The sequence below is a fragment of the Pinus tabuliformis genome, chromosome 4_2 (genome assembly GCF_031772625.1).
Source record: "Pinus tabuliformis cultivar Carrire ecotype Pingquan chromosome 4_2, CPIR1, whole genome shotgun sequence".
NCBI classification, from domain to species: domain Eukaryota; kingdom Viridiplantae; phylum Streptophyta; class Pinopsida; order Pinales; family Pinaceae; genus Pinus; species Pinus tabuliformis.
In genome coordinates, this window is record NC_142304.1 from 65387622 (window position 1) to 65403143 (window position 15522).

General features: G+C 37.7%; 2 protein-coding genes across 7 annotated transcripts in view; one reads left to right on the top strand and one right to left on the bottom strand.

Moving 5' to 3' along the window:
- LOC149168262 (vacuolar cation/proton exchanger 3-like) overlaps window positions 1-11553 on the bottom strand; it is a 373424-nt gene extending 361871 nt beyond the window's left edge. For 3 of the 6 annotated variants that reach the window (XM_089428181.1, XM_089428182.1, XM_089428180.1), the window contains exon 1: window positions 11207-11551. The gene's annotated coding sequence lies outside the window, so the exon portion shown is untranslated. Of the gene's footprint in view, window positions 1-11206 lie in introns of all 6 variants that reach the window. The other 3 variants (XM_089428183.1, XM_089428184.1, XR_016259740.1) reach the window with 2 other exon arrangements.
- LOC149168264 (uncharacterized) lies at window positions 3996-7519 on the top strand. The gene is made up of 5 exons (XM_089424869.1): window positions 3996-4533; window positions 4649-4790; window positions 4914-5165; window positions 6263-6392; window positions 7376-7519. Exons 1-5 carry the CDS (start codon window positions 3996-3998, stop codon window positions 7517-7519), a joined length of 1206 nt encoding a protein of 401 aa, XP_089280995.1.
- Window positions 11554-15522: the final 3969 nt, after the last annotated feature.

Consider the following 15522-nt stretch of genomic DNA (forward strand, 5'->3'; position numbering starts at 1 on the left):
GTTATGTTAAACAGGTAAACTAAGAGTTGCCTTTCAGAGGATGAATAAGCAAATTCCATATAAGTTTATTCATTTTCCTGACGCATTATGCTAGAGATTTATAGCATATCAATCTTTAACAGCTTCTTGAAGAACCTTGCCTTCTACTTTAAGAAATTTAACTGTGCTTGCCTTAACATAGTCTGCAGAATATAGGGTTGCTTCATTGAGAAAGTTAAATTATCATAGGCATCAAAGGGGCTCTGCATTGAGCTTATTGTTTCTGTAAAGAATAAACTTGAACATAATTGTCTTAATTATGTCTGTTTTTATAACAACTCTTCATAACTTTAAGCATTTTTACAGGGGCATTTGATTTTAGGGAATCTGTCCTAATCAATGTTGAAAAAATCAAAGACGAATCACTGATTTTTTTAAAAACTGCTACTTTTTCAGCAACACGATAAATTGCCCCTAAAAAATTGTGCTTTTTATGATCTAAAAAATTGTTTTTTTCTTACAAAATCACGATTTTTCCCGATTTATTGCCACCTGACGGAAAAAATGGCCAGGCCAGCGTGAAGGGCGGATTAAAGAGCCCGATTTGTCTTTTTTCTCACTCAATTTTTTTTAAGTTGTGGAGAAGGGAAGAGAAGATTTTGTGGGCATCCTTGTTGATTGTGGAGGAATCTAAGCAGCCATCACCAATCCACCATCAATATTTTTTGCAAGGGGTGAGCTTCATTTGCCAAAACTGTGGTGAAGTTTCCATTGACATGTATGTATCTAAACCCCACTACCTTAATGCTTCTTTTTTCATAGAATTTTGTTTACTCAATTTCCTATTTTCTTGCCTGTATTTTGTCTCTATTTCCTAACATTTTGCCATGATATTCATGCCCATAAAACAATGTAATGGTTGTTAAATTTTTTTAGAAATAGATAGCCAACTTGAATCAAGTTGTTTTCCACCCTCCTATTGTCATTTTTAGTTGCCAACGATCTAATATAATTTTCTAAATCTTTGATAATTGATTTATTAAATCAACCGAGGCTGTTATTTTTTTCTAGTGGGGGTTTAATGTCATTTTCTTGTGTTTGTTGTGCCTTAGGTTTGAATTTTGAAGTTGTCCACTTCCATTGCAAATATGCCAAAGGCTTTGGACCCATTTTGGCAGTACGGGGAACTTGTAGGTGACAGTTGGCAAAAACTACATTGCAAAACATGTGGTCAGTCCATGACAAGAGGGGTTTTCAGGTTGAAATTCCATCTAGCTAAAATCTCTGGCAGAGAAGTTGGGATTTGTAAAGAATCTAGCCCAGATATTATGAGAGTTGCACATGATGCAATTAATGCAAATGAAATAAAGAAAGCAGAGGCAGCTGCAAATAAGGCCGAACAAGCAGCTAGAGCTTCAAGGCTATCTACCCCTAAGAGTAGTGGGAGGGGCTCCACGGCTACAACTAACAAGACATCCTCATCTTCTTGTGTTTCACGAGCTGGTGTTGGAGCACAACCTTCCATCAAATCAGTGATTAAAAATAAAAATAAAAAGTGAGAAGCAAGAAGCAAACAGGGTTATGGGGTGGTGTCTTCTCTAGAGTAACTTACCTCAGAGAATCACAAAAAACAATCCATTTTGGCAGCCAATGTGTGATGCCATTGATGTTGTTGGTCCAGGGTATAAAAGTACTACATATGATGAGTTGCAAGAGCCAATTCTTCAAGCAGAAAAGGACATCAACTCTAGATTGGCAGAGTTGAAGTAGTCATGGGAGGTCACTGGATCTATGTTTTAAAATTAGGTGGCCGGTCTGTTACCGAACCGACCGACTCGGTCGGTTCGGTGATGGACCAGCCGAGCCCGACTTAAACCAACCAGCCTCGGTGGTGGGAAAAAAAGGTGGGCTGGGCAAACTTGAAATAATTTTTTTTGTTTAAATTATTTCCTAGCCCCTCTCCCATGCCTATAAAGGTGACCTAACCCCCTCATATTTCCTCACAGCTATCTCATTGCATTTGTGTGAGATTTGTGAGGAATTTGTGAGCAGTTGGAGTTGGTTTTCGGAGCAGCATTGAGGAGGTCTGACTCCAATTCAAAGTTTGAGCCAAATGATGTTGCCTTGTCTAGCAGTACCGACTAGCAGTGTTGTTAAAATCGCGATTTTTTCAAAAAATCGCGATTTAAACCATATGCCGATTGTATCGCGATTTTTATGGGTAAAAATCGCGCCTTTTTTTTTATACCGATTTTTATCGAAAAAATCGCGATTTTTTCGAAAAAAATCGCAATTTTTAATGAAAAAATCGTGGAGGGCGCGGGCAGCGGGCTTTTATATGGCAAATTCGATTTTTTTTTAATTCATTGTGCTGTCGCCGCGCGGAGGAGGAGGAGAAGAGGTGAGGGAGAGGAGCTGAAGGGTTTCCGTCGGATTTGGGAGCGAATCCAAGCGTTTTTAGGAGGAATCCAAGACAAGATCACCAATTTGTCCATAAAAAAGGTATGTAGATTAATTTTTTTTTGTTTTGCTTCTATAAAAACTTTGTTTTTCATTGTTTTTAAAGAATTTTTTGAAATTTTTCATTGATTTGGGATGGGTAATTTGTTATGACTATGAGAACCAATTTTTTATTTTTATTTTCTCATTTTTTTTAAACATTGTTTATTTTTTTTGAATTTTCATTGTTTTTTCATTTTTGGCATTTGCCATTGGCATTTGGTTGGGTAACTTGGGTTTGGAAATTGGGATTTTGGAAATAATTAACTTGTAATTTTGTAAATGCTAAATTGTAATTTGTATTATGTAATCCTAAATTCCTATTTCCTAATCCTTATTTTTCCATAGGTTTGCAAATTCAAAATTCAAAAACAAACATGCCAAGGAAATTGGATCCTTTCTAGGAATATGGTGAACCTAAAACTCCGAATGATAGACAAAACTTGTATTGCAAGTTGTGTGGAAAGGAGATATTCGGGGGGGTGTACAGGTTGAAGTTCCACCTTGCACAAATCCCTGGACGTGATGTGGGGCCCTGTCTAAAAACAAATGCTGAAATTATCCAAAGAGCCATGAGGGCATTGGGAGAATTAGAGCACACTAGAGATGCCAAAGAAGAACTCAAAAGGCAACTAAAAAGGTCAGCTGAAGGAAGTGGGCCAAGTGGCACTGGTTCTACTACAGCGTCAGTCAATCCGGTAGCTGCATCATCATTTTTTGTTCCTCGAACCACACCTGGTGCACAACCAACTATCGGTTCAATGCTAAAAAGAAATGAAAAAGAACAAGCTGACAAGATGATGACAAAATTTCTCCTCTGGAGTGATATTCCTTTCAGCATTGTAAGGAATAATCCATTTTTCCAACCTACTGTTGATGCTATTGCCAGTGTTGGTCTGGGGTACAAAATCCCTTCTCTTCATGATTTCAGAGGCCGGCTTCTTCAAGATGAAAAGCGTGACTGCACCCAAAGATTGGAGGATTTTAGGGCATCATGGGCACAAACAGGATGCACTGTTATGTCAGATGGTTGGACTGACCAAAAGGGGAGAACCCTTATAAACTTCTTGGTTAGTTGTCCCCAGGGGACTATGTTTATCAAATCTGTTGATGCAACTCATCAAATCAAAGATGCAAGAACTTTATGTGATTTGCTGGATGTGTTTATTTTGGAGGTGGGTGCAGAAAATGTTGTCCAAGTCATAACAGACAATGCTGCAAATTATGTTGTTGCTGGTAGAATGCTTATGGACAGGCATCCTACTTTATTTTGGACACCTTGTGCTGCCCATTGTATTGATTTGATGTTAGAGGACATAGGGAAAATTCCCTTTGTCAAAGAGATTGTTGACTCATCAAAAAGCATCACAAAATTTATTTACAATCACACATCTGTGCTTAGCTTGATGAGACAATGCACCAACAACAAAGAGTTGGTGCGCCCCGCCATTACACGGTTTGCGACGAGTTTCATATCTCTTCAATCCCTCTTGAATTCTATGTGGGATTTGAAGAGAATGTTTCTTTCAGAAGAGTGGCGTGCTTCGCCAATGAGCCGCAAACCAGAAGGAGAGGCCGTGTGCAGACTTGTTTCATACCAAGAAGACTTCTGGGCAGGAGTGCAGGAGGTGTGCGCTGTCACTGAACCTTTGGTAAAGGTTCTTCGGTTGGTAGATGGTGAGAAGCCCGCAATGGGCTATTTGTATGAAGCCATGGACAGGGCCAAAGAAGCCATTCGGTCCTACTATGATGACAAGGGAGATGATGGGTTCCAGAGACAAGTCCTTCTATGGGAAGTCATTGATGAGCGATGGAACAACACACTCCATCGTCCCATTCATGCTGCTGGGCTTTTCCTGAACCCTGCATTTTCTTATGCATGTGGGTTTGATTTTGATGCTGAGATCGTGGATGGATTATTAACCTGTGTCCAGAAGATGGTGAGATCTCCAGAACAACGTATAGAGATCTCTAAACAAATTGAGACGTATAAGATGTCAGGTGGCACATTTGGCTTTGAGATGGCTGTCACTGATAGGACGATCAAAATGCCAGGTATTTTTTAGTTTGTAACTTTGTACTTTGTAACTTTGTTTCAAATTTCATTGTCTCTTCAAATTCCATTTTTTTCTTATGTTTATTTAAAATTTTATTTGTAATTTTGTTGTAGACGCATGGTGGAAGATGTATGGTACCAGAGTACCCCTTTTGCAAAAGCTTGCCGTACGCATCCTCAGCCAAACATGCAGCTCCTCGGGATGTGAGCGCAATTGGAGTGTATTTGAAAAAATACACAACAAGAAGCGCAATAGGTTAACAACTTAACACTTAAACATTTAAAATATTGCAAATTTCCAAATAAATTTTTGAATTCATTAAACAATATTTTTTTTATAATATTAATTATTAATTATTATTTCATGAACTTTGTACAGGTTGGAGTCCCGTAGACTTAATGACATGGTCTATGTCTACTACAATCTTCGATTGTGGGTGAGGCAACTAGAGAAGACACCTGATATGGATGCCATCTCATTGGATGGGATTGACACCACTGCTGAATGGAGGGTTGAGACCGAGAGGCCTCTCATGGATCCCACTGAGGATTGGTTAGTGCAGGATGAGGGGGAGGAGGAGGGGGAGGAGGAGGAGGAGGAGGAGCAAGAGCAGGAGCAGGAGCAGGAGGAGTTGGAGGAGCAGGAGGAGGAGGTGACACCGCCTACCCGGGCTACCACTACCACCAGTAGAGGACGTGGTCTCCATCTACCTACAGTAGCTGCTACTTCTACTTCTTCAGCTTCTAGAGCACGTCAGACTCCACTGCCAATTCCACCAGCACAGGCACCAGCATCTTCATCTAGGGGGAAAGGGAAAGCAGTGGCATTTTCTCGCAAGAGGGGCAGAGGAAATCAATAGGATTAGAGTCTTAGACTTTCATTTTATTGTATATGACATTATGACATGATGAGATACATTATCATATTTTTTGTTGATATTTTGAGGCTGAGTTGGGACTCAGGACTTACTATTCAGGACATGATTCAATGTTATGTGTGATTTTAGCGCTAGAAATGATATTAAACATCTTATATATTAGTTTTTTTATCATATTTATGTGTCAATGTATTTATTTTATGTTGTAGATGGTTTAGATATTAAAAAAATTGAAAAAAAATGAAAAAAAAATGAATATTTTTGTGCCAAACGATTTTTTCCCGCTTTTTTCTGCTTTTTTCCCGCTTTTAACGATTTTTTCCGCTTTTTTCCCGGCGCCGATTAAATCCCGCTCGCGCTTTGTGCAACATTGCCGACTAGTGATCACTAGATAATATTTTGTATTAGCGACTTGTAGCCTTGCAGTTGTATTGTTTGTTGTAGAGGCCATTTAGAGCCTCCTTGGTTATGTGTTTTTGTTCTGATCTCTACATATTACATGTATCAGATAGTGCATTGGGTGCCATTTTGATATAATAGATATATTCATGAGCATACTTTGATCATATGTTGTCTTCTATCTATTATTCTAATGCTTTGAGTTTGGAAACATGAATGAAAATCTTTAAAAATATGTTTTTCATAAATAATAAATATTTAATGTACTTTTTACGAAGACCAAGTCATTGGAATCAACTAGTCCGAGTCGATACCAAGTCGGAGTTGACCCTCGGCCAGTTCCAAGTCTGAGTCTGAATTTTAAAACTATGCACTGGATGTACAGTCATGCCTGATGGCTATACAGGTAGGAAGGGTAGGACCTTCTAAATTTCTTGGTACATTGTCCCAGGGGTACTATGTTTATCAAATTAGTGGATGCATTTGCACATGTAAAAGATGCAGCATTGTTATGTGAGTTGTTGGATGGGTTCCTCCAGGAGATCGGTTTGCCCAATGTGGTGCAAATCATAACTGATAAGGTAGTTAATTATGTGGTTGCTTGTAAGATGTGTATGGATAGGCATCATTCGATATTTTGGACTCCATGTGTTGTGCATTGTATTGATTTGATGCTTGAGGATATGGCGAAACTTTCCTTCATCAAGGAGGTGATTGATTAGGCTAAGAACATCCCCAAGTTCATATATAACCATGCTTTCGTTCTTATCCTCATGAGGAAATGCACCAAAAACAGGGAGTTGTGGCATCCTGCAATCACACGCTTTGCAACCAACTTCCTTACTCTTCAATCTTTGCTTCAATGCCAGTTTGAGTTGAAGAAAATGTTTGTTTGTGATGAGTGGCATGCATGTACATATAGCAGGAGAGATGATGGCAGATCCATTGCTAAATCAATGTACGCTAACCACTTCAGGGAAGGAGTGGAAGAAGTGTGCTCAATTATTGAACCTTTAGTAAAGGTTCCGAGATAGGTTGATGGTGGCAAAGCCTACAATGGGCTATTTGTATGAGGCCGTGAATAGGGCCAAACTTCAAAGAAACTGTCAAATCTTATTATGTGGGCAAGGATACCCCTGGGTTTAATAGATAGATGATGTTGTGGATTTGATTGATCGTTGGTGGACCAAGATGCTTCATCAACCCATTCATGCAGCAACACTTTTCCTCAACCCCGCATTTTCCTACAAACGCAACTTTGATTTTAATGGCAAGGTGATGGAAGCGCTACATAATTGTCATTATAGGATGGTACTTGATCTCAAGGTTTGCAACACAATCAATCGTGAGATAGAAAGGTATTAGGAGGATACTAGACTATTTGGCTTTGATGATGTTATTAGTGGAAGGACCACTTTGATGCCGCGTAAGTCATTAAAATTTAGAACTTCAAATTTTTAAATTCACTTATGTTTTTATTTGAAAGTTTAATTATGTTTTCTTTATTTTCTAATTTCCATTTTAACGAATGTAATTTAATTCGCTTTCTTTCTTATTGTTGTAGATGTTTGGTGGTGAAACTATGGTGCAAGGGGACCAAATTTACAGAAATTTGCCATCAAAATCCTCGGTCAAAATTGTAGCACTTAGGGATGTGATTGCAATTGGAGTGTATTTGAAAAAATACACTCAAAGAAACGCAAGTTAGAACTTCGAACTTGAATAAAGCAATTACATTTATTGTAATTTATGACCCTCTAATATACTATGACCCTCAAGACTCATTATATTTTTTATGACCCTCTTACAGGTTGGAGTTCTCATGTCTCAATGACTTGGTGTATGTCCATTACAACCTCTGACTATGGATGAGGCAAATTGACAGAACACCGGATGTGGATGCCATTTCCTTAGACAATATTGATGTATTGTCTAAGTGGAGGGTGGAGTCTGAGCAGCCTATCATGGAGGAGGCACCTAGATGGTTAGAGGAGGGACAAGTAGAGTAATAGAAGGAGCAAGAGGAGAAGGAGGATGAGGAGAGGGAGGAGAGGAGAAGGAGCAAGAGGAGGATGTGCAGTATCAATACTGCCTTTTCTACACCCACCAATCACCATCAGACACTTGTTAAAATGCCAGGGCCTTCTGTCATCACCATCAGACACTTGTTAAAATGCCAGGGCCTTCTGTCGTTAGGGGCAGGGCAGGCCTGGAAAATAACCCATCATCTTTTCTCGTAAAAGAAGGATGAGAGCATTAGCTAGCTGCTAGTTTTGTTTTTGTTGTCATTGATACCTTTATATATGTCATGTCATTTTGTATCAACTATGATGGATTATTTTTATTTGGCATCCAATATATATATATATATATATCAGTGCTTTCTCCATATTTATGTGCCAATGTGTTTATGTAATGTTGTTGTTGCTTTATATGTTTACAATTTTAAAAAAAATGAATATATTATGCATTTTATGTTTGCCGATTTTTTCCAATTTTTTTGTCGATATTTCTGAAACGATGTTTTCTGGACCCTCGGCAATTTTCCGATTTTTTCAACATTGGTCATGATAACCAATAGGAAAAGGCCCTTATAATATTTTAACAAACCTAACTCATCAAAGACTGCAAAGTTAGCCCAAGTGTATAGAATTGTTGCAGCTGGTTATAAGGTTCTTTAAGGAAGAGCATAATTCAGCCAGAAGATTTGGCCACTTCTAAGTTCCAACTACTCGTTCTAGACTTAAATTTGTTTAATTTAATATCTGCTTCTCACTGGATTCTGTCAACCAATTTTGGAAGGTGCGGACCATTTCCCACCGCTTCTTAGATTGACATGAGCTTTATCTGATAACTTAACTTCCCAGCTCACATGGCAAACCAAACTTGATTTAACTGAAATCTGTATCATTTTTACCTTCAAGATTCTGGCAATCTACTTCATGGATCCAAAATGTGGAGTTAATATATATAATCTAGCTAGAGATTTAAAGATAATTCACTTTAAGATATATTTTGCAACCTAATACAGGCATGATTCCTGGTGCTGTTTAAGTTATGGGTTGTTTAGGGATGGACTGTGCAGGCCAGCAGGCCCTAGACTTTGTTAAATTTTTTACAACCTTACACAAATCATGGGTGCACACTGCAGATCATTAAGGATCAAGTGTAGATGCAGCAGGTATCCCAAATTTAGGAATCGGGAGCAGTACACCCTAATTTATATTTATGTGTGGGTGTGGGTGTGCCTAAGTCATATGACACAAGACATGTAGACATGGGTGTCCACAGGGGACATGTAGACCGCTCAAATAAGACATGTAGTAACATGTCATATATGTGCGTGTGTGGAAAATACCTTTATATTCCATATGAGGAATATACATGTTGATGTTCCAGTCCTCGAGGGACTATTCATTTTCAACAACAAGGCTCAAAGCTCATCATCTCACTTGCAGGAATCAATCCTGGGTGGGAAGGATCCCAACCGTTCCTCCCAACCACCCAACATACACCCAATTAACCACAATGTGATTTTTTGAATATTAAAAAATAGAATTACATCAAACACACAACAGGATACACTAATGACATGCAGGCACACATCTGCACACAGTTTCTTATATTAATTAAATATAATAAAAAAAACAAATTGTCCCACATGACAGACACGTGAAGACAAATGCTTTGAGTGTTGGACATGCATAGAACAGATCGGACATGTCCTGTTTGATTGTTGGACAAGCATGGGACACATGTTCTTACATAAAACATGCATGTTACACAAGTGTCCAACAACGAAAAGTGAGTGTCCAAGAGCCACACACTGGACAGGAAAACAGGAAGCATCCAAGTGTCCTGGACAGCAAAACAGGAAGCATCCAAGTGTCCAACATACTGGACAAACGACATGCAGGGTTGGAAGAGCATGTCCTGTTTCACAGGGGTGTGCACACATGCACGTGTGTGTTAGAGAGAGAGAGAGAGATTGATAAAACAATCAGAAAATTTGGAGCTCTTATTTGAAAGAAAATTCAGTGAAAATAGGAAATTAGGAAAACTCGGCTAACTACAACCCTGTAGGGCTTGCATATCATCCTGCTAATGAATTGCATATCATCCTCCTAATGAAGTATCATGATAGGACAGACATCTTAATACGATGCTAATCATTGAACTATGGAATACCTGCAGAACTACCACGTGAAAGGGAGAACAAGAATAGGTCTGTCTACCATGACCCGGTTCAAAGTAGCAATGCCCCTGAATGGTCCTTGTAGTGGTTGTCGATGCCCTACCATCATCTGAGTCAATTTAGAATACCATGTAGTCTTCAGCCTCCCATGAATTTAGTAACAAAGTTTATGAAGAATTAGGAAATAGTCAGATGAATGATTTTGGGGTTAAAAGGCGATACTTGGTAAACTTCTGCAGATGAATACAATAATTAAGTTTACGAGCTATCTGCAGTTTGTGGAATTTGTTTATACGTAATTTACAGTTTGTAGTTTATGGGGGAAACAATGCAGTTTCGGCTGCGGTTTCCTAAGGAATCCATGTGGATCAGCAACTGTAAGTTTCCAGTGCATTTCCAAGTTTCCAGTGCACATCATAAACGAGTTCTACACAGACTTCTGAAGTAGTTGTTTCGTAAGCCTTGATCGCATTTTTATACTAGCAATTACAATTACGCAACCTAGGTCTCCCAGATCCAGAAGCTTCTACTTTATGGTGGCTTCTGGCCAGTGTTTTTCTTATAAAATGCTCTGAATGTACATATTTTGCTTAATTTCATGGTTAAGGAAGCATCTTATTCAAATAATATATGCATACAGAAAGGGGGGCAAGAGTGAACCTGCCAGTAATAAACTAATTGGAAAAAAACTGCAATTTTACTTATAGTCTTAAAAATAACTAGTGACTTGAATTTGAGAGCTGTCTGGGAAGGTTTAACATAATTAAGTCTATCCCGTAGAATTTTATGGAACGAGGCGCAAAATGGCTCATCTTACTGAAGGAAAGAGTAAAATTGGTAAAAATCCGCCAATTCAGTGTTATTATCACCATTCATATCGCCACAATCCCCGGTGAGAAACCGCCCTAAACCACTCGCCGCAACCACTATATTTTCCATGGAATTTACATTTATAGGTTTGAAACTAAGATTCAAGGAATATGACACACTGAGAAGGGATCTTCCTGTACAACAGCCAAGACTAAGATGCAAAATGTATAAGAGAAAAAAGAGCAGACATTCCCCTTGCTAGGTTTAATATGCATTGTCTGGTCTAATTTCTTTAAAAAGGGAAAAAAGAAAAAAAAAAAAAAATCAACTAGACTTTACATCTATTCGAATATTTCTGAAAACCTCCAACAAAAATAAGCTTTCACTGACCTATGAATATTTGCAGAAATGATTAATCAGTTATTTGTACTGAATGTTGCGGGAAAAATGTCATCGTTTTGTCCAGAAGATTGTTGTCTGTGTTGAAAGGATCCAATAATGAAACGGCGCCTGCCTTTCCGTTACAATCAAAGACATACATGGAAATGAGAGATCTATAGATACAAAAGAACGTGTCATCAGAATTGGTCTTGGTGAGAATGGGGAATTCCAGGATGAACAATGCCTAAAATGCTACTCATTATTATTGTTACGTTGTTATCCCAGCAACAGAAACAATAGCATATTCAGCAGAGAGGAAGGTTCCAGGAAGTTGCCTTCGCTCTATTTAATGGGAACACCTACTGCTACTGTACGCACCTTTTTCAACCAAAGTGATGCTTAGTGTTTGTCATATTTTTATTTGTCCGTTAATTTTTTATGCTTGGTGTTTGTCCATATTTATTTGTTATTTATTTTTTTATTTTATTTTATTTTATTGGTGATAAGCAGGACTAGGAAGTTAAAAGGCTGTATAAGTTGGAAACCGTTTCAAATTTTATGATTTATGTTTTGATCTAGGCACTATTTAATAGGTTGTTGTTCGTTATGTACCTTTGGCTCGTGTTTTAACATAAAGTTTGAAACATTGAACAGAAAATTTTGTATTTTAAATTTTATTTTTATCATTTTAATGTTTCAAATGAAATATTACAAAATTTTTAATAAAATTATATATATATTTTTCTATTTTTCTCAAGAATTAAGGTAGAGTTAATATATGGCTTTGTTCATGAATAGATCTCAAGTTTTACCAGACCAAACCACCACACACAACTATTAGATCACAATCTAAACCATCACACACAATCATTGTATCATAATCTCGAAACTAGTATGAATTGCAAAACAAACTTTAGTATTTTACTAAAAAATATCATTATTATATTTTGAGTGTTTTAATATGTAATGTTAATGATTTTATTATTTATATAATTAATATTTATTTTTAAAAAATTTACATATATTTTTTATTTTACTAACTTTTTATTAATTTAGTTATTTAAAATTAAAATATATATGGTGTAGTTTAATTTATAGACGAAATAATATTTTTCCACCATAATAAGGTGATATATGGTGTTGTTTTAAATATATTTTTGAATGCATAAATGGATTCAACACCTTGAAATATCTCCTCTGCATTCCAATTCTACATATTAAACAACTTAAACGCAACTCAACTTTTTAAAAAATCTCTACCAAATGTTGGGTAAAATTAACGAGAAAAATTGGGGTGGTAAGAGGGGAAGGATTCTCATTAATCCTGATGGAATAATTGTAGAACGGTATGCTTGGCGATTGGGTAGGAAGACAAATAACCAAGCGGAAGCCTATGGGTTATACTTCGGCCTCACTTTAGCTCAGCAAAAAGGAATCAAGGATATGAACATATTGGGTGATTCTCTCTTAGTTATTAAACTCATGAACTCAAACCCGATAACAACAAGTTAAATAAAATACTAAAGAGAGCCCTTGGCTTGCTCCCTCTCTTTGGGCATTTGCAATTCTTTCATATCTTAAGAAGTCTAAATAAGGAGGTGGACATGCAAGCCAATTTGGCTTGCCAAATGAAAGAAAGTTGCAACCAGGTAAATGGAATTGAAGGCTACCTTCCCATCCCCTAAACTTGAGCATGAAAGTCCTAAATTTGAAGATAAATCTCTCCTCCTATACAAAAGATCTGACTCAAAATTCATGCACCTTGGAGTTAAAAGGTATAAAATCCTATGCTACCCCTACCCTCCCTTGGGGTGAATTATGCATGTCTCCTTATGTTCCCTCCCCACTTCTTCTCCTCCCCCACTTCTCCCTCCTCGCTTCCCCCTCTTTGAATCCCTTATGTCGTCCACCTCCTTTGGCCCCTCACCCCCTCCACTCCTTCCCCACTCGCTTCCCCCATCACATCCAGCATCCCTATTAGCGCCCCTTGTCCTCCACATCTGGCATCTGTCGTGCATCATCCTTAGCTCACTCTCGGCTAGTGGTCGCATATCTCAGTAGCCCAGGACACTTGGCGAGGTGCAAGGAATGAGTGTGAGAGCTTCGTGTGTTGAGTTTCGTAATTGGGCCCGTAGCATGAATTAGCAAACCAGCTTCACATGATAATCCTCAGAGTGTGAGCCTCATTTAATTCCTCTGGGCTGGATCAGATGGCTCGCATGAGGGACAATTAATTTGCATCAAGTGGGAGTCGTTTCAGGCTTCAAGATAATCATGGCAGGAAATTGGGACCCCAAAGGTATGTATGCAATCTCTCGGCTCAATTACTTCTATAAATTGGGGAATAATGGTCTCAAATTCTGCAATAGAAAGGACTCTGCTTAGAAGGTCATGGGTGGAAGGACTCTGACAAAGTCGGGATTGTTTATGGGCAATTCTAGTTGTTGCGTGTTGCCCTTGTGTAGAGTTAATTGCCGGAGAGTTCTAGTCGGGAGAGTGCCATTTGCTAAAGATAATTGCCAAAGAAATCATTATTGGGGATCTCGTGTCATGCTATTGTGTGATTTTGGGCATTGTGGTGTCAATTGGGTCATTGTGTTTAGTTCCTTTGTGTCAATTTGGGTCTTCGTTCCTCCTTGGTGCCATCTAAGCATTGCGGCGGTAATTGGGTTGTTGTTCCTCCTCTGTGGCATTTGGGCCACCGCCTCTCAGGTTGGTATTAATTGCAAGAGAGTTCTAGTCTGGTGCGTGCCATTTGCTAGAGTTAATTGTTGAAGAAACCATTGTTGGGGATCCCGTGTCGTGATTTTGTGCAATTATGGGCATTGTGGTGTCAATTGGGTCATTGTTTTTAGTTCCTCTATGTGAATTTGGGTCTTTGTCCCTCCTCAATGCCATATGGGCGTTGTGGAGTCAATTGGGTTATTGTCCCTCCTCTGTGGCATTTGGGTCACGCCCTTTGTTCCTTCATGGTAATTGGGTCTCAGGTTTTCCCTTGGTTTATCTCTTTCAAGTAGACAACATGGATTTTGAATCTTGGGGATATTGACATCAGCACTCAAGTAGGGTGGTGAGTCGTTCTGATCGGAATTGGGAGAAGTGCGCTCCTCTGGCCACTTTCTCCCTGCATGGATGTGGTCCAAGTGAATGAAAGCATTATGAATTGAGGTCGAATATGGCAAATCTATGGAAATGCTTTCAACAACAACGCGAAGAAACCTTAGAAATGCATGAGAGAAGCATAAAGAAGAGCTAGAAAATACATCTGTTGGAAGACGAGGTGTATGTCCTGCGCAGTCAAATTGAAGAACTGCAAATTCAACTGGCTGAGAAGAACTCTCAGAATGTAGAGGAATCAACTGGAATTGATCTCAACAGACCTGTTGAACCAGATGACTAGACTTCCTCATTTTCTAGTGTTTTATGATAAATTTTAAATGCATTTTGCTTTTAGGGCAGTACTGCAAAGCTTATCCTAGTATATATGTAAATGCTCAATCGTATTTTGAAATTTTGAAAACCAAATGGGCTTGTACAACCATTCAGCAAACAAAGATGTCCATGGATAGCAACGAAAACAAATTGCAATCTCCCATTTTTATCGCAACCGGATGCGGATTAATATAAATCTACTACTCTTTACTGTTAAAAAAAAAACAAAAAATAACTCTGCAAAAAAAATAAAAATCATATTAGTTATACTATAAGTATATATATTATGTAATTATTTATTTACATTTACATTCATATTTTAATATATTTCTATATATCGCTATTTATAAAGTTTAAATATATATTTAAATAAATTACATTTAATTTTATAATTAATAAAAAAAAAAATTATAAATTTGATAAATATCAAATAAAGTTTCATAAGATAAGTGTGTGTTTTTGGGTGGGACTCATGAGGTTTAGATGATTAATATTTTATAAATATATTTGTACTAATGAATAATGTTATAGTATATGATTTTTCAAGATAGAGAAATTATATTGATAACACAATTAACTAGTTGAGTAAATCTCTCAATCTCACACCAATGTAGGAATCTATTTAATTAAGAATATCTCTTGACCTAACTAAATCTAATAACCTCCTAAAGACTTGAAACAAACTCTTTTACTTAGAAAGCGTTACACCTAAGACAAATAGGAGTTACAACTCTAACACTCCCCCTTAAAGACTACTTGCCTTGGTCTTGATCAACAAAGTCTATATATGGTCCAACTTGGAATTTACAAACATTATCAAAATATTGACGTCTATATAAAGGAACAACCATCCACCATAATGCATGGGTAACTAGCTTTTGTAAACACAAGTC